Genomic DNA, 17,046 nt, shown 5'->3' on the forward strand with positions numbered 1-17,046 from the left:
GCGAATTGCGACAGTCTGATTCTCGCGCCGCGCGGCGGCCGCGCGTGCGGAATGAATTGGAGAGGAACGACGTAACGACGGATTGATTCAGAGCTAAAAGAGTCAAGAGAAAAGGTTGAGCTCACGCGGGAAACGTGAGCGGCAGGCTGGGATGAAAAAATATATAAAAAACACTCTACAACACCCCAGTCGCCGCACGATTTGATTTTTTCGCCTGCCGCAGTGTAATTCTTCTCTTAAAACATGTCTCTCGTCTGGACACCCGCGCTCGCACTTCAAACTTTGCTTATCGTTCATCTCGGAATATTTCCGCGAAAAATTGCCCGGGAAATTTCCGGGGTTAAACCGGATCGACGCGGCCAACGCGGCAGTCAAAAGTGCCAAAGTTGAGATTTATCGTTTAAGCTGTCCGTGTGCCTATCGGCCACGGCCATCAATCTTACTTGGTCGTTTCGTTGTCTCGCCGCCGTTTCTCCAGTCGCGTTTTCTCGGCCTGGACTTACATAAATAGGATTACTGTTCGAATACTCTCGCGCGCGCGCGCGTGATTTTCTTATCGTCCGTCCGTCTCGGCCTCGCAAAAACCTTGAGATTCCGCGGAAGTAGAACGGAAATAGGAAGAATTAAAATCGCAAAGTGGCTCTCTCTCTCTCTCTCTCTCTCTCTCTTTCTCCCTCTCTCCCTCCTTACTCGATATGCAGTCGAATACGCGTATCGCTGCGGATATCGTGACAGCTCAGTATCTCTTCTTTTCCTCTTGACATTACCGTTTCCTGACATTATCCACGAGATATCTTCTTTCTCATGTAACTTTCCAGCAACGACCTCTCCTCCTCATTTTCGACGGTAAACACAACAGAGCGCGGCGCGCGACAGCAACGCAATTCTACCTGCTGGTGTGTACGAGGTGACCTTGCGAGCGGAGGTACAGATAACTCGGAATAATTAGAGTAGAGAGAGGAGGAAGGCTGCGTCGAGAGAGAGAGAGAGAGAGAGAGAGAGAGAGAGAGAAAACATTTCTTCCTCTGATGACATTTTACGCGACACCGTCAATAATGTATCGCCCGTGCGGCCGGTCCAATTATACGCCCTCCGCGCGCGCGCGCGCGCGCACTCGCATGTTCCATCGTTCTCGCGTCTCGTCTCGGCGTGGAAATTACTTTCGCGGCTATCGCGGAACGATTGATTCGATTAGCGTATGCAAATTCTCCGGTCGGAGACGTGTCATGCGAGATCGCTCCCTTCGACACGCCTCGCCTCGCACCGCACTCGCAAGCGACATGCAAGAGCGAAATGCGTCTTCGCGGTGTGGGTGGCAGGCAGGTGTTACGTTATCGCGTGTCTCGTTGTGCACGAACGAAATTCAATGCTATTGCCACCGGCAGTGGGAACGGCGGCTGCTCTACGTGGTGCGTGTAATTGGCGAGGCCGACTACGGCCTAAATTAACAATGCATAATGCATATCTCTCTCCTTTAGCGCCGCCTCCACCGCCGCTGCCGCCGGTTCGTTCGTAATATGCATACGAGAGTAATTGCCATGGCGAATCGATCCGTTCGTTTGTATGCGAAGCCCTTCGGATGATTCTGTGTGTCTGCCGAAAAAGCCATCGAAAAAGCCCCGCCGCCGGCGCACTCATCTCGTGCATCGCGCGCGCGACGTGAGGTGTGAAATGCACGCTTTTCGAAAAGGGAAAAAAGGCCCGCACGTGAGATCCAATTCCGCTCTCTTTCTCTCACGCGAGAACGATAATGACGCGAGCATGACAATGATGATATCGAGCAGGATGATCGCTTCAATATTCTTTAGTCGCGAGAGCACCCCTGCGAATTACATTATATCGGTACTTTGAACTTGAAGGGGAACTTTCGTACAAGTTCTCCTCCGTTCGCACACGAAGGGTCTCGTGTTTACGCTCGTGTACACTGGCGGCAACGTAAGCAGCGCCGAGAGTTGCTCGCGAACGTACGTACAATCGCAATTTCGTACACGCGTCGTCAAACTTCTCGAAGAGCAATTCATAAAGCAGGGCTGGTTCTACACGCGATACGGTGTGTCAATCGCAAATTCAAAAAACCAAATTTCCGTCCGCGTAATTCCTCTTCATCACACCCCTTTTCCTCCCCCGTCCTCGCTCTGTGCCCCCCTACCATACGGCGTGTGCCGCAAGCGCGCGAGGTTCACTCGGTTCACGATGAAACGTTCAAACGGGAATGGAAAACAACCAAGTTGATTTACAGAGCAACGCCAGTTTATACAGCACTGAAGCAGCGGAATTAACCGGTTAATGCGACAACTCAAGCGAGTTTAATGAAAGGCAAACAGCTGCCGTCTTTACACGTCCCGATGCACGCGCTCCGCAGGCGGGGCGGAGACGTCGGTTTAACGAATCGAATGACCGATCGGATCGAACGAGAGCGGTAAGAGGACAAGGGGCCGCGGTTAAATTTAATTGGCAATTAATGAAGTCGCGAGCGCGATCCTTTAATTATACCACGCGGCGGCTTTCCCGATGTGACAAAATTATTCCCTTTGACGCTCGCGGCGCGTTAATTACGCTCAAACTCCTGCTCTCTTTGCGCGTACGAGTGGTGGCGAGTTGACCCCACGCATATATGGGCGCACCCATTGCGAGCGCAGCCTGCAGCTTCAGAAAGCTCGCTCGCGATACAACAGTATCTCCAAGTTCCGACTAGACGCGCAAACTCTCTCGAGCCGGGCGACTCGTTCGATCGGCGCGTCCGACCGGCCGCGTGCGCGAGATCGCAAATCCCGTTCGATGCATTCGTCTCGAGGGAGGAAACACACACCCGCGAGAAACTTGAGAGCGCACCGCGTCGCGGAAGTCGCGAAGGGAGAGCGTGCGTTAGAAACGCGAGGACCGCGAAGCGACAAGAATCGCCGGCCCGATCGTCCGGATCGCGCGATTGAAGTCCGTGAGCGGCTGCTGCATTCTTCTTGACTTACCTGACGGCGAAGGGATCAGGTCGACGACGTAACACGACCGAGACACGCTGCAGTGCACCGTAGCATGCGTAGTGTCCTCCGTCCTCTCCGTCTTCGCGCACCCTTTGATCACTCGACAATCGACCGAAGGATCCACCCGCCGGGCTGGTCTGTGTCGGGAAAGGTCGACGGTCTCATTGAATTATGAGACCTGAGAGACATAGAAAAAAAGAGGGAGGGAGAGGGAGAGAGAGAGAGAGAGAGAGAGAGAGAGAGAGAGAGAGAGAGAGAGAGAGAGAGAGAGAGAGAGAAACAGGACACACACACAGATGCACGCGTCCGGCACGATGCACGCGTGTCTGATTACGTCGCGACGCCGCGTGCCGACTGAAACCGCCGCCGCCGTCGCCGTCGTTCTTCTGCCGTTCTCCGGCGGCGCCGAGGGAGAGAAGGGCGCAGAGTCGGATGCGTGTTCGGCCGCGCCTGCCAACATCGGTATGCCCGCCGCCGCCGCTGCCGCCGCCGCCGCCGCCGCCGCCGCCGCCGCCGCCGTCGTTCCCACCACCGCCGTTGATACCGCCGTCGCCGCGTTCAACCCCCTCGACGCGCCGCGTCGCGTCGCGTCGCGTCACGACATCGACGCCGACGGCCGCGAACGGTTCGCCAGAGGACTCTCGCGCGGACTCCCGTCCACGTGGTGCGCAACCGTCGGCCGACCGACGACGCCAGGCGTCGTCGAAGCGGGAAACCGTCCCGTTGCGCGTCGCGCCGACAAAGAGACGCGATGCAGCTCCGCGATCGATCCGCTTCCCCCTTTGTGCACCGCGCGGCACTCCAGAGCGAAGGGGGTGCGAGCGAGCAGGGCGAGCGCAACGCTCGGGATAATGCGCGCGACGGGGAGGGGCAGGGGCGGCGGAATCGACGCCGGGAAGATGCGAGGAGAGCGAGGAAAAAGGATGAGCGCCCCGCGCGCTTGCTCGTAAATTTCGGCGCGGAGTTCACGGGCTAGTCAAGGTCACCCGCGATGCTATCCTTCGTTCGTAATTGCAGTTCGCCGCAGAACGAGAGGAAAAAAAGAGAAGGAAAAGGACGCGCGTGGGGAAGCGCGGTGATCGTGGACGTAGGGATGACATCGACGTCGTGGAAGATCCCGAACCCTCGCGAGAAACGGGGAAAGCGGTGAAGAGAGCGTTAACGCCGGTCTTATCGAGATGTATTATAGCTTCCTGTGTCGTTTCTTCCCTTAATCTTCCCGCCGTATTGACAAGACTCGTTACGGGGGACGAGGGGAAGCCGACGGCGCGCATGTACGCGTATGCGAGCGTCTGGATGATCCTTGATACGTTGAGCAGATGATGCGCTGTAGTTTGGGTACTCCGTGGAGTTACGCGAAACAAAGTGTCCGTAGTAAATGAGATTTACGGCACGTTTTCGCCATAGCCCCGCCGCTCGCGTATGTACTTCAATCTAACTTGGAGAATCTTCTGTAGCTCGTACGCGATATAGGCGGCGGGGCGGGGAGAAGGGCAGGGAAGGCGGAGGCAGGATTGTAGGCTAACGTAGGAGCGTAATCTTGTGAATCAGAGTCTAATGGCACAAGGACACCACTCACACACCTCAGCGCAGACTCCTCTCCCCGTTATCTCCTTCGTCGCAGTGCTCGCTAAGAGAGACAGTTTTTACGACCCTTACTTCGTTAAAAGGGAATAAAGCCGCGCTGGTAAATAGGAAGCGAAACGCGACGTGAATGCTTGCAGGCGCGACAATAGTGGATGGACGGAGAAAGAGAGAGGGGGGAGAAAGAGAGAGATAGAGAGAGAGAGAGAGAGAGAGAGAGAGAGAGAGAGAGAGAGAGAGTCGAATGGAAAAAATGGCGAGGAGAGGATAGAGAGGATACTCGAGTGATAGGATTTCGTAGCGTAGGAATTAGTCAAGGTCGCGCGATTGTTCAGCCCGCACAAGCGCACCGGAAGCACCCTGAGAATGGGAGTTTCCGGATGCAATCGAATGAAAGTGGTGTCGTAACTTGGAAGCCGGACTTACTCAAAGTTTTCTAGCACCGGCGATAAATTCTATGGCATATCGCGCGTGGGCTTCGCGCTGTATAATAGTCGCCGACCGACCAGCACGAGGATGGTGATGTAACGGCAACGACGTATTTCATCAATTGTTCGATGACGCACAGCGCAAGTGAGTGCGTCTCTCGTCCGGAAGCTTGATCGATCTATAAACATGTTGCGAACACCGGTGAAGGGAATATTTGTTTGAGAAACACAATCCCGCGTGCGTTCATTCTGCCGAGAGGATTATGTAATACAGATAATCGAAGAAGAGACTCGATTAATGATTATCAATAACCGCAGAGACTCTGAAGCGGCAGAACTGCCGATACAGAATTTAATTGATTACGATTGATGAAACGTCAGATTGCTCGAACGCATCCTATCTACGTTGGCAGCCAAGCACGTTCGCTCACAAGGCGATTGGAAAATCCAAGAGTGCGAAATCCTTCGTCCTTTCTCAAGCGTCGCGCGGGTGGGTAACCTGCAGATTCACCTTGCAGCCTCGCCGAAACGCTCGCAAGTGCGATCACGCGAAACGCGCTTCGCGATCAAGCCGTGCCGCGCGAATACTCTCGCGCGCGCGCGCGCGCGCGCGCGATCCGCTCGAGTCGAAAATTCCTCCGCCGGAATTGGAAGTCCCGGCATTATTGACGCCTGCTGCGTCGCGTGGCAGAAATGCCGGATACGCAGAGGATTCCGGATACGCGTGTTCGTATTTCCTGCGGCTGTCGCGTGGCTGACTGCCCCCTCCCCCCCCCTCGATTGGCTCCGTCGTTTCCGTTCACCTAATCTTGTTCGCCCCATTAATAAAATTCGGCCCTTGCGACTGAGAAGATCCGACTCTCGATAGGCTACCTCGTATTCTCTCTCTCTCCGTCCTCCTCCTCCTCCTCCTCCTCTCTTTCAGTCTCTATCTGCTGCTTTATTCGTCAGACGCGGGGACCCCGGAGATACCGTGTCCCGTTTGGTCACGCGTGGCACGTGCACGCGCCGGGGAGTGAGGTCTCCTCGGGGATCCTCGCGTGTTTTGACTAATGGCCAATTTTGTCCCATTGCTGGCGGTATGCTCTCTCGTCAGGACCACTCATAGTCATCCGCTCGGAGGAGCACCTCGTTCTCGTGCTGTTTCAACCCTTGGCTGCCTTTTTATTTCCTCCTTGCTCGTATTGCGCCGCATTAAGGACGCCGCATTAAGGACGAATAAATCTGCTCGAGAGGAAATGTAATTCCGCACGTACGCTCCTTTTTTTAAAAGAGACTACAGCCTCGTGTGTGTGTGTGTGTGTGTATACGAGCGGGCATCTTCTCCTACGAGAGAAACCCTCCGATGATCGCGGGGCAAATGATGTTGTGAAAGGAATCCTACGCACTCAATAATAGAAAAAACGCTGACGCGAAGGTCTCGGCCACCGTCACGCGTGTCAATATTTTCACCTACATCTCCGCGGACGTCTTCAAACCGATCACGTCCCACGAATTTACGAGCGCGACCGCGGATCTTCGATAAATTATTATTTTATTACGTGCGTGTGCGCGCGCGCGCGCGCATCGGAGCGTTCATCCATCTCCGTCCCCGTGCGACCTCCACCTTTCCGCTGGACGGAAAGGGTCTCCGTAAGGGCGGCCGTATCTGTCCGTTCAGAGCCGAAGCCTCACCTGCGCGGGATTTACGGCAGCATACGCGCCACGTCCATTTGTCCCGGCGGGATCAGTCCTGACTGGATTGATCCCGATTCGCGCACTGGATGCGAAAGGGGAAAGCAGCGGTGCGCGAAACTCCGCTTTCGCCCGGAGGATTTTCGGATTTCGTCACAGTGTAACGCGGATTGTCCGCGGCTTGTGTGCGACCCGGCACGCGGCTGCTAAGCCGCCAACAGCTCAGTCGGTCAACGGCCCGTTTCGTTTACCGGAAGCGGGCCGCGTGGGCTGCGGAATAATCGATGGCCGCGATAAGACGACAAGGAGCCGGGAGGACTTTCCGCCGGGAGCCGGGGACCCTCTTTCTCTCGTTTTTCATCTTTTTCTTCTCGTTATCATTATCATCGTCATCAATATGGACCCTCGCGATTTACCGCGGCGCACCGTGCCCCGACCTTGTCGGCGAGATTTCTCCGATCGACGTCATAAATCCGCAAGAGAAAATTGATTCCAGAGCAGTCGAATAAATTCGCGGAGTCGCGGGAAACGCGCTTTCGGTCTCGGCAGTGCTTTTGGACAAGGGGTCGCGCAGGCAAGCGAAAAGCAATCCCCATATCACTTTCTTCCGATCGGTGGTCTATTTTCGACGTAAGAACTGTAAGGAAATGTTTGCTGACGCGCGCGTGGCTCTCTTCAAGAAGGGTGATGAGTGATGGTTGCGCCCCAAGGGCCGTTTCACGCAGCACTTTTATATTGTCAAATTGCGTATACATTCGTGAGGTGAACACGGTGACTGGCCATGATCGTACCTGTCGCATCGTACGCGTGCGCGGGAGTTTCCGGCAGGTGAAAGACCGACGTTTCGAAAAATAGAAAGACTTGTAAACGAATCGGCGAGGATTCTACACAAAGCGAGTCTTCCGAAGAAGACGCTCGCTGTTAAATCGTAATATCAAATGGAGAGAGGGAGGATCTGGTTGCGCTGGTCACAGGGGATTTTAGTAGATTGCAATGGACCGTAATGGTATTTGTGCGAAGCTACGAATTCGTCGCGCTGGCCACCTTCTTGTCGTTCTCCTCGTCGTCGGTCTCCTCCTCGTCCTCGTCGGCGGATAAATCCGAGGTATTCCCTTCGGCTTTCTTCGTCGACTGTTTCTCGTCAGGCGAGTTCGATCGCGCGCTCTTCGGCTCCCTTTCCACGTCGCCGCTGTGAATGTTACTCTTTGGGTCGTTCTTATCTATCTCGTAATCGTCCACCTCATCCTCGGCGGCCTCTTCGGGATTCTGCGGGCTGGAAATTCCTTTGAGCGTTTTATCGCGCCTCTAGACTCTCTGCTAGCTCGCAGCGTTTATGGCGCTAGACTCTAATTATTTTGCCCAACGAAGAGGGACACACACACACATATATATATATATATATATATGCATGATTATATGCACGTGTAAAAATAATTCGATCGATCGTACGCGTCGAGACGTGCGCACGACGGGGCGAGCGCGATCGCAAAGGCGGGCTGTTTCGCAGCTGAGGATATTTCTTCCCTCTTGATTTTTAATTTAGCTATTTAGCGGGATCCGACGAACCTCCGATAGATAGAACACGTTACACGCGTTAAGACGCGCGAGTTATTCTCTCCGCGAAGCAAACTCTTTATGCCAAGTCTCAACGCAGCTACGTTGTTTCGCGCGTGAAGGCCATCGCGTTCGCAAATTATGTCGCTCCCATGCCGGCGACCGTTTCGCGATCTCCTTCGAGCGACACTCGAGTCGTGATTCGAGGACTGAAAGTAATCCCGAGCTCGCCGTCGGCCTCTCAGTTACCGTCGCTCCGCTCGAATTTGCAATTCATACACGAGCCCTCGCGCGAGCGCGTCCATGTTTCCCTCTTTTTTCGCTCTTACAGTCGCATTGCCTGCCGGACGTTTACCTGCTGTTCCTCCTGCGCGACCTGCTCCTGCTTCTGCTCCTACTCCTGCTCCTGCTCTTCCTCCTCCTCCTCCTCCTCCTCCTCCTGCCCCTCCTGCCCCTCCCGCGACGCGAGTCACTTCTCGACCTCCGTCCTCGCCCTCGTCCCCTGCGTCCCCTCCTCCGTTGCTCCTGCACCTGCAGGTCGTCGAGCTTGCTCGGGCTGCTGCGCAGGTTCTTGTCCTGCTCCTGAGAGACGGTCCTGTCGCATGTGCTTATCCTGCTCCTCCGTGAATCGCTTCTCATCAGGTCCGAGGACACGCGCAGGACTTTGTACGTGGGGTCAGAGGGAATAAGGTAGCCAGACTCAACGCCGAAGTCTAACGCCTTCTTTATGTAACTTCTCGCTTTTCTCGTCCCTGTCGGAGGAGACTCGCGTTATTTAAGATACGAGGCGTCAGGGGGGGGGGGGCCGGGAGAAATTTCGCTGCAGTATATATACCATTGTTATCCTCCCCGTCTCCTTGGAAAGGGACGGTTATTCGGAAAATTTACGTTCCAAGGATCGCGATATTTTCGTTTTTCTTTTTAACAGAATTCTATTAAATCTATTAGCTCGACGTAACTCCGATCACCGGCCGGACGTTCGAACTGCACCGACATGGCTATTACTTTATTCGATTCGACTTGTACACGCCCGGATGAAAGCTGCGATTGAATTCTCAGCGACGGGCGAATTCTGGACAAAATCTACGCGCCGATGCAACGCTATTGAATTTCGTTTCGAGAGCTATGCAGCGTGTTCGAGATCGTCCGGATATTTATAGGAGGCGGCAGAGAAACAAGGTTCCTCCTCGCCTTCTGCGATCGTCGTCGTCGTCGTCGTCAAAGCGACCTCGAGCGCGATCTAAGATCGCACGGTCAATTAATAATTCCGTACCCTCGGCGCCCACGCATTTTTGCAGGTACATGGCCGGCAGGTCCCTCGACGCGGGACGTCGTGTGATGACGCGGCGCTTGGAGACCTTGCCGGTGGTGCTCTTACGGGGCTTGTAACCCATACTTCTGCCGGCGGTTCGCGGAATATCCGCGGAATCTACGACTTCCTCGTGGTCGCGACGCCTTCGGCCGCAGCAACGGCACTCCGTGCTCGCAAAAGCGCGTTCCGAGTCGCGAGCAGCCCCCTCCGCGACGAGAAACTTGAAGACCAACTCGGGAATGCTCGGCTTGCGAGAACGGCGCTCTGTAGATTACGGGCGGGAAGGAAAGGGGTGGGTTAGACTGGAGAGACGATTTGCGTCTACGGGGGAGCCTCGGATCGACGAGCGGTACTCGACGAATCGTGGAGATATCGGGAACGCGCGGCAAATACATGGATTAATCTATTCAACGATGATCTAAGCTACGGGAGAGGAGTTCTCCTCCTCCTCCTCCTCCTCCTCCTCCTCCTCCTTCCCCTCAGCCCTCGCCGATGTCGTTAAATAAGCCAGGTTGATCTGTATGCATTTACGGTTCCGATTTCATTCGGGCGAAATGGGATCGCAGATAATGCCGGTATTATACATAATAAAGTGGATTATTGGTTTCGCATAATTAACGCGATATCTATCGCGTCGGCCGATAGTCGTTAATGCAATTTACCATGAGCGCCGCAATTATTTATGCGCATTCACCGACGCGCGTTGACATTTAGACAGAATCTGCAGGCGAGCGCGACCTCCCATTACGTTTAATTTTCTAAACACACACGGACGCGTGATGAGAGACGCGGACGACACCGACGTGGTTTCTTTTTTTTTTTTTTTTTTCTCTCTCTCTCTTTCTGTTCTGTAGCGCGTTGAGACGATCACTCACTTATCACACCTCGGCGACTTCTCGCGTTTCGCTGTCTCGTTATGCGAGCCATTTTGTGCTTACTGTTGGTTCCGATATCTCCTGGCAGAATCAAGTGGGAAATTTGTTCTTTGGCTGTCGGACACGCCTGCTGAGATTTTTCGGACTTGCCAGATAATCGGTCGTCGGTCGTGGCGCGGAATTTTGTCGAGGAATTTCCAGAATATTGAAGATTAGAAGAGACGCGCAACCGGCGGCTTCTTCGCTCGCCGCTTTCCCTCTCGGTTCTCTTGTCTTTTATTTAACAACGCAAAGTCGCGTCCGCTCATCATTTTTATATATCGCTCGTTCGAGCGATCGACGCTTGTCGTCGACGTGAACCTCACCGACAAACCGCGATGAACGACGCGTTCGCAGGCGTTGATTTCCGCGACTTTTCTCTCTGTGTGCTGAATTTTCTCATCGCGCGTGCGACGATGTTTGCGATTCAATCGCGAGGTAGACTCGATAGCGACAATTCCGCTGTCTGTTGATACCGCGGCACGCGTGAGATCTGACATGTAGCGTACGTATTTAATCGCGGAGTGGAATTGAAACGCTCGCGGCAGCGGCGGTCCGTCGCGTTCGATCGAAACGGCAACGGTTTGGTTTGGTTTCGAGCTAACGATCATTCGAGCATATCCCCGATCGTGGGTGTTTTCTATTCAACAAACACCCTACATGGCTCCGTGTTTTTAACGCGAACGAATGGAAGTTGAAAAACCTTTGCGTTTAATGCCAAAGAGACCTTTTTGCGATACTCAACATTTGTTCACATTTGTTCAACACATTTGTTCATAGTGCTTTGCATTTCTGTCCCCACGCCTTCTCTGGCTATTTATTTATTCATTTTTATCGCAAGCACAATATAGGATATTATCGTATTCTCTCTCTCCCTCTCTCTCTCTCTCTCTCTCTCTCTCTCTCATTTTATGCAACTTGACGCTAACAGAAAATCCTGTCACGAATAAGACTCTTAAGAAATTTTTAGTTAAAAAATTACGTATATATTTTTTACATAAGTCTTTTCCTCTCCAAAATCAAGGAGACCGTGAAACACGGAAAGAATTACGTGCTTACGGTACAAAAGTGTGATTTAAAAAACGGATGTATAAAGTGCATATAACAAATACATTCTACAAGCAATAGTCAAGACGGTACAAACACGAGGAGCTCCTCGCTCCCGAGGAAGACACCGGGGGGAGTGCAATCCGGATGGGCGATCAATTCCTTAAACACCCGTTTCGCCGGTGGTGCCATCCGCGTCGCGCTCGACACTCGTGTCTTCGGACTTTTCGTTATTGTCATCGTCGTCGTTGTCGCCGTCGTCGTTATCGTTGTCGTTGTTACGCTCGACATCGCGATCGTCGTCGACATTCATCCGGGTCTTTTGCATCTCCATCCTCGAGTCGTTCTCCCGACGCGGCGGCGTCGTCGTCTTCCGCCTTCCGTTTATTGCCCTGTAATGATCTTCGTCGCTTTCACGCCGAACGCGATCCCGGACGTCTGCGTTCTCGTAACTCTCCACGGCCGACGGCTGGTGATTATCCGCGGCTTGTCGCGGAGACAAAGTCGTGCGACGTCGTTTGACTGGCTTTCTGACGTCCTCGTTGTCGCCCCGTCTTCGCTGTCGTCCTCGCTTATTGTCGGCCCTCTCGTTGGTTTTGCTAAGCAAACCACGGCCCGAATAAGTGAAATTTCGCTCGCGCCAGCGGACACACAAGGAGAACACAGAGCACGAAAAAGTTCAAAACAATATAGGTCGCGGACGTTGCGTCAGCACCGCTAGAGAATGCAGCGCGAGGGAACGAAAAATTCGATTTCGTCGTGACGTACATTTTTATCCTATCAAGGTACTCCTGATGCGTTTAAGTCTGTTAAGACATCCATGTTGCGAGCTGAAGTCTATTAAGACTCCTGAAATAAGATCCAACTCTCCTCGAGGCGCATCACTTGTGGGATAAAAATGGAAAAAGAGCCGGGTGTTCACAACGGCATGAATTCACAAAAGAAGGCACAAGAGGAAGAGCTTGAATTCGACGGTGCTTTCGACCGAGCTTCGCGCGGAAATGCTGAAACCGTAAAGCCGATCCGCGGCAATTAATTCTTCACGAGACGCACGCTGAAAAAATAACTATGATGCAGCGACGAATACGATTCGCGCGAGATTAGAATGCAGCGTAGGCGGATAGCACGAAGTTAATGAAATTGCCGTTTCACGACGGAGAAAGAGAGAGAGAGAGAGAGAGAGAGAGAGAGAGAGAGAGAGAGAGAGAGAGAGAGAGAGAGAGGGGAGGAGAAGGCGACCCACCTATTTTTACGCGCGTCTTCGCCGCTCCTCGAATTGTTTTTCTCGCGCTCGGGTCTCGATCGTCCGGGCGATTTTCTCAGGCTGTCGTTTTTCGCGTTCAAGCTCCTGTCGCGACTCGCGGTGGGGTGTCTCCTTCTGCTCGATGCCGTCGCGTCGTCCACGGGGATGTCGCCGCGACGCGACGTCTTGCCGATCGGCGCTCGCCGACGCATCGCTCTCCGTTCGCCCGTCGTCGTCGGTCGCGGCTCGCCGCGCCGGGCGATGCGCCGTTTCCGCCGAGACTCCGCGTCGTTGATCTCGCTGTTCATCAGGGTCGGGCGTACGCGCAGCACGTTGCCCTGCGCGTCGGCCGGAATCAGGTAACCCGATCTCATGCCGAACGACAGCGCCTTGCGAATGTACTTCTTCGCCTGCCGCTTCCCTGCAACCGAGCGCGTCTTCGTCGTCACTCGAGAACTTTGACCTCGCGGTCAAAAGCACTTTTATGTACAGCGACGTGGAATGATAGGTCCCACGGTGCAGATGCACCGAACGAGCTCCGGCACCGTCGTGCGATTCATCGAGTCGCACACAACACACACACACATACTCGTTCGATGCACCCACCCGGGGAATTGTCGCCGCTTGCTCATGTGAAGGCTGTTGTGCCGCGAAGTGTCACCTTTTTCTACTTTTCATTCCCTTTTCAAGTTCCGTAATCGAGCATTCCGTGAATAAGCGTCGGACGATATAAAGTACATGGAAACGACTGGATGAGTCATTTCACGTTCGTGAGAACATAATTTGCAAAGATCTTTAAAGGTCTCCGCGTTCCTTTTTCGTGGGATGCTGCAGCGTAGATTTCTTTATGATTCAATTGTGTTACCGCAAAAGCTCGGCGCGTTCTTCGAAAAGAAAGATCCGAGGAGCCTCGTTACGCAATGAACGTCAAAGGCTGAGGCTGCCTACATTTATTTGGCTACATTTATTAATCCTCAATGAAAGGCCAATTTAACGATGCGCTGATACGATGTGACTGAAAGGTTCTTCTTGGAAACGCACCTTCCTCGATGCCCGCTTTGATGTAACTGTTAATGAGCTGCACTAAGGACTTCTTCTTGAGGAGCGCTCTGGCGCTGTTGAGCGAGTTTACCAGCTTGATCGGTTCCATCGAGATATTCGATACGCTGCTGTTGGCGGAACTCGTGGACGCCGAGCTATTTGCAGCATCCGTCACCTCCGTCAGGCTCTCGACAGACGTGGGCCTAGAATCCGCCATGTATTCGGGCACTCGGATGGATTCCGCGCTATTGTGGCGCTCGAGCGGCTCGCACGAAAGCCTTTGCTGCTCGCGACATCCCCGCATTCTTCGCGGAAGTGTGTCGAAGCGTTCCGGAGATCTCCTCGCGTCTGCGAAAAACAAGGCCCACGACGTCATCCTCACCTCCGTCCTTTCAAAACACACTTTGAAATTTCTCAAAACTCAATTACCGTGATTACAGCTGTATTATGTTGCGTGTGATTGCAACAAGTCAAATTCGACATTCTCATTACTCATCTCGTACTACGCTTAGCTCCTCGAAGAGAAATCAAAGCGGGTGTTGCTAATCCCTGAATTCTTACAATATCACAAGGCGACCGACTCTTTGGAAATTTTAGACGTCGACGACTCACACAAGAGCATCGATTACGTTCGCATACAGCGCACATAGAACGACCGGCCTTCCCCATCTCCGAGAATCCGATCTCACCGATTCATTCTAACTTCATCGTCGCGACGCTCAGAAGTGGAGATACCGGCCGTTGCGTCGGCTGGCTCGGCGCTGCCGAAGCAGAGCGGCACGTGCCGCGTTCCGCACGTGGCCGGAAGAGGCCCGCAAGGCTCCTCAGAAGCGTTACCGCGCACAGGTTACTCCGGCGCATTCCACTGTCCCCCAGGAAGCGCGCGGCCTTGCCCCCACCATTGTTTACGTCCGCGTGGCCTCGACGCACGCGGTGATTCGTTCACCCCACTCATCGACGAGAGCGGTCAGTGCACCGCGCGTTTCATAATACACAGAGAGAGACGCAACAAAAATATTTTCTTACAGCTTAGTTCCAACGAAATGTTTTTGTTGCGTCAAACAAAACTTTGTTCGATCAATCAAAAAATTTATTTGGACTATTCCAAATAAGCATTTGTTAGACTCAACTAAATCGTTCTCTCTGTGTAGTTTCTACAAGAGGGGATGTTGACTGACGTCGACTCGATGGACCGAAGGTTCCGCGGGGGCCTTGGCTCGCGGACGGGCCGACGTGGCGACGCGAGACGAGAAAAGCGATCTTCTTGGTGTGTTCCGCCGCTTTTCCCATCGTCGGCTCGGAAAATCACCGCGGCGGAACGTCGCGACGGATAGAGAGAAGCGAGTTGGGGAGACCTCCGTACTTGAAGCGCTCTCTCCCTTCTTGTTCACCGTCATTACACTTTGTAGGTCGCTCACGGAAAGTGTGTGACGGAAAGTTGAAATCGCGGTTACGGAGTTAAGGTTAGACGCTGCCTCGCGACGTGGACTTGAGATAATGTGAGCGATGCCGCGGCGGTAATCCACGGCCGGCGTGCGACGCCGCTGAGGTCGCGTACCTCGGTTGTATTTGTCGACGGTGAGCAGCTCGTAGACCAGCCGAGGTATATCGACGGACTCGTACGGTTGTCTTCTCCGGTACGGAGTGCTCGCGCGTTTACGGCCCGTCGTCGTCGCCGGTCTCCCTCGAGAGCGAACCGCCGGCCGCGTCACTGTGCGTTCCGCTGTCCGTTTCTTCGCGGCTCGGCCCTTCGCTCTTCCCTTTGACGACGCCATTGCTTGATATACTGCGAGTCCTCCTTCGCGGTGAGCCTCCGTATCGCGAAGCGGAGAGAGAAAGAGCGCGCGATCGCGCTCACGATTGGACGACGCGCTTTTGTCGTTCCGCTCTTCTCGCCGAGAAAACCCCGGCAATCGGCGATTACTTCGATCGTTCTGCGTTCGATCGGCATGCGATTTCGGCACAAAGTTACGGCCGCTGAAACTTTGCAGCTTACAATTGCGTTAAATCGCTCGGGGCGATTAATCGTGCGCGTTGGGAAATCTCTTTTCAGAAGGTAGCTTGCGATGAAACGTAAAAGAGGTGTAACGATATCAAGTAAGAACTATCTCGCTATATCTTCCGCTTAAGAGCGACTGGCCCATTTCTCACGTTTAATCATGCACGTTATACGGCGCGTTATTCTTCATCGCGGAGGATCTAACGCGATGGATCTGCACAAAAGCCCGAAGCCGCTCTCTCGAATCACGCTCGCGTGATGCTTTATTACCCTGTACAGCGTCCGTGAGTTGTTCCCGGAACAATAGCGCGTTATTAAAGCTCGCTTTCGGGCTAGCGTTGACGAGAGAGAGAGAGAGAGAGAGAGAGGCGAACGAAAAGTTCCCAGCGTGGCGTCGCCAACGTCGTCGCTCGATCTATCGCACTTTGATTGTTCTCCGCGCGAACTTTGGCAGCAGATTCCGCGGTCAGCTGGCTGAAGATATTACGCGCCGTGCAGGTTTTTCGGCCATCCGACTATCGATCATCGCGCGATAACGCGTCGCCTCGTCGGCATCTGCTAATATTCAGCGCTGCCTTTCAGCTCGATTTGGATAATTTCAACAGTGCTTTCCACTCGGCCAATCTCGCAGATTGGCCATCTAGTTCCTGCTTCACGCCACTGTGAGGCTCCGGCCGCAATATGCACAAGTAGATCTCGAAACGAAATTGTCTGAGACCGAGATCGCACAGGCCGTAAGAGCGCGATCTCGGTCTTGAGCTGAAGCGGGAGCAATTTTCGAGCGCTTTTCGAGAAAGCGTATGCAACACTCGAGACGCAGACTGCAATTCTAGATATTTCGCGTGTTCACGCTCACGCGCGCTCGTCGAGCCGCAAGGAACTTATCGGTGGGACCTAGCACCGTGTATCTCATTAGCGAGCATAAATTGTCGTATTACGTTACAGATGATTATGCGAGTCGCGGATGAACGCTGCAACCTTGGATCCTCCCGCAGCCCGAAGCTATCGTCGTTTATACACCCGGGACCGTGGATTTAGTAAACTCCGGCAGCCGTTCGCTTTCTCGGAAACGAACGCGTGTCTGCAAACGCCGGGGAACTATTTGTGTAAATCTCGGAGGATGAATGTCTCGGGAGATGCGAATTTACAATGCGCGGCCACTTTTATCGTGCGATGAATATCTGACACACGGACGAGATGAGAGGAAAAACGAGAAGAAGTAAAAAAAGAAAAGCGGGACCGATAGGGAAATCATAAATTGTCGATAGAGAG

The 17,046-nt window shown here is 53.6% G+C and overlaps 3 protein-coding genes across 4 annotated transcripts in view; all 3 read right to left on the reverse strand.

The window, feature by feature from the left end:
- The window catches only part of LOC105182932 (uncharacterized), a 71,880-nt gene extending 68,686 nt beyond the window's left edge, over positions 1-3,194 (reverse strand). The window contains exon 1 of the mRNA XM_025304419.1: positions 2,967-3,194. The gene's annotated coding sequence lies outside the window, so the exon portion shown is untranslated. The remainder of the gene's footprint in view (positions 1-2,966) is intronic.
- A 3,953-nt stretch (positions 3,195-7,147) lies between these two features.
- LOC112589803 (luc7-like protein 3) lies at positions 7,148-10,721 on the reverse strand. 2 transcript variants are annotated; one of them, XM_025304424.1, is made up of 4 exons: positions 10,469-10,721; positions 9,492-9,794; positions 8,574-8,970; positions 7,148-7,937 (listed from the first exon to the last, which is right to left on the reverse strand). In XM_025304424.1, the coding sequence occupies exons 2-4, from the start codon at positions 9,610-9,612 to the stop codon at positions 7,685-7,687; spliced, it is 771 nt and encodes a 256-aa protein (XP_025160209.1). In that variant the 5' UTR covers positions 9,613-9,794; positions 10,469-10,721; the 3' UTR covers positions 7,148-7,684. The 2 variants fall into 2 exon arrangements, with proteins under 2 accessions (XP_025160209.1, XP_025160208.1); XM_025304423.1 differs by having other exon boundaries at positions 10,406-10,721.
- A 782-nt stretch (positions 10,722-11,503) lies between these two features.
- Positions 11,504-14,393, reverse strand: LOC112589804 (probable ATP-dependent RNA helicase DDX46). The gene is made up of 3 exons (XM_025304425.1): positions 13,776-14,393; positions 12,735-13,155; positions 11,504-12,090 (listed from the first exon to the last, which is right to left on the reverse strand). The coding sequence occupies exons 1-3, from the start codon at positions 14,149-14,151 to the stop codon at positions 11,655-11,657; spliced, it is 1,233 nt and encodes a 410-aa protein (XP_025160210.1). The 5' UTR covers positions 14,152-14,393; the 3' UTR covers positions 11,504-11,654.
- Between the last annotated feature and the right edge of the window lie 2,653 nt (positions 14,394-17,046).

Source organism: Harpegnathos saltator, unplaced genomic scaffold, assembly GCF_003227715.2.
Source record: "Harpegnathos saltator strain DR-91 unplaced genomic scaffold, Hsal_v8.6 scaffold608, whole genome shotgun sequence".
Taxonomy (NCBI): domain Eukaryota; kingdom Metazoa; phylum Arthropoda; class Insecta; order Hymenoptera; family Formicidae; genus Harpegnathos; species Harpegnathos saltator.

What these genes read in the sequence shown, in the direction of transcription:
- LOC112589803 (XM_025304423.1), bottom strand. Translation starts at nt 10,457, where the DNA reads ATGGCTCGCATAACGAGACAGCGAAACGCGAGAAGTCGCCGAGGTGTG. An exon ending in AAGTCGCCGAGGTGTGATAA is followed by an intron (nt 9,795 to 10,405) that starts GTGAGTGATCGT and finishes CGTAATCTACAG; the next exon opens with AGCGCCGTTCTCGCAAGCCG. An exon ending in AAAATGCGTGGGCGCCGAGG is followed by an intron (nt 8,971 to 9,491) that starts GTACGGAATTAT and finishes CTCCTCCGACAG; the next exon opens with GGACGAGAAAAGCGAGAAGT.
- LOC112589804 (XM_025304425.1), bottom strand. Translation starts at nt 14,151, where the DNA reads ATGACGTCGTGGGCCTTGTTTTTCGCAGACGCGAGGAGATCTCCGGAA. An exon ending in CAAAGCGGGCATCGAGGAAG is followed by an intron (nt 13,156 to 13,775) that starts GTGCGTTTCCAA and finishes GCTCGGTTGCAG; the next exon opens with GGAAGCGGCAGGCGAAGAAG. An exon ending in GAAGACGCGCGTAAAAATAG is followed by an intron (nt 12,091 to 12,734) that starts GTGGGTCGCCTT and finishes TGGTTTGCTTAG; the next exon opens with CAAAACCAACGAGAGGGCCG.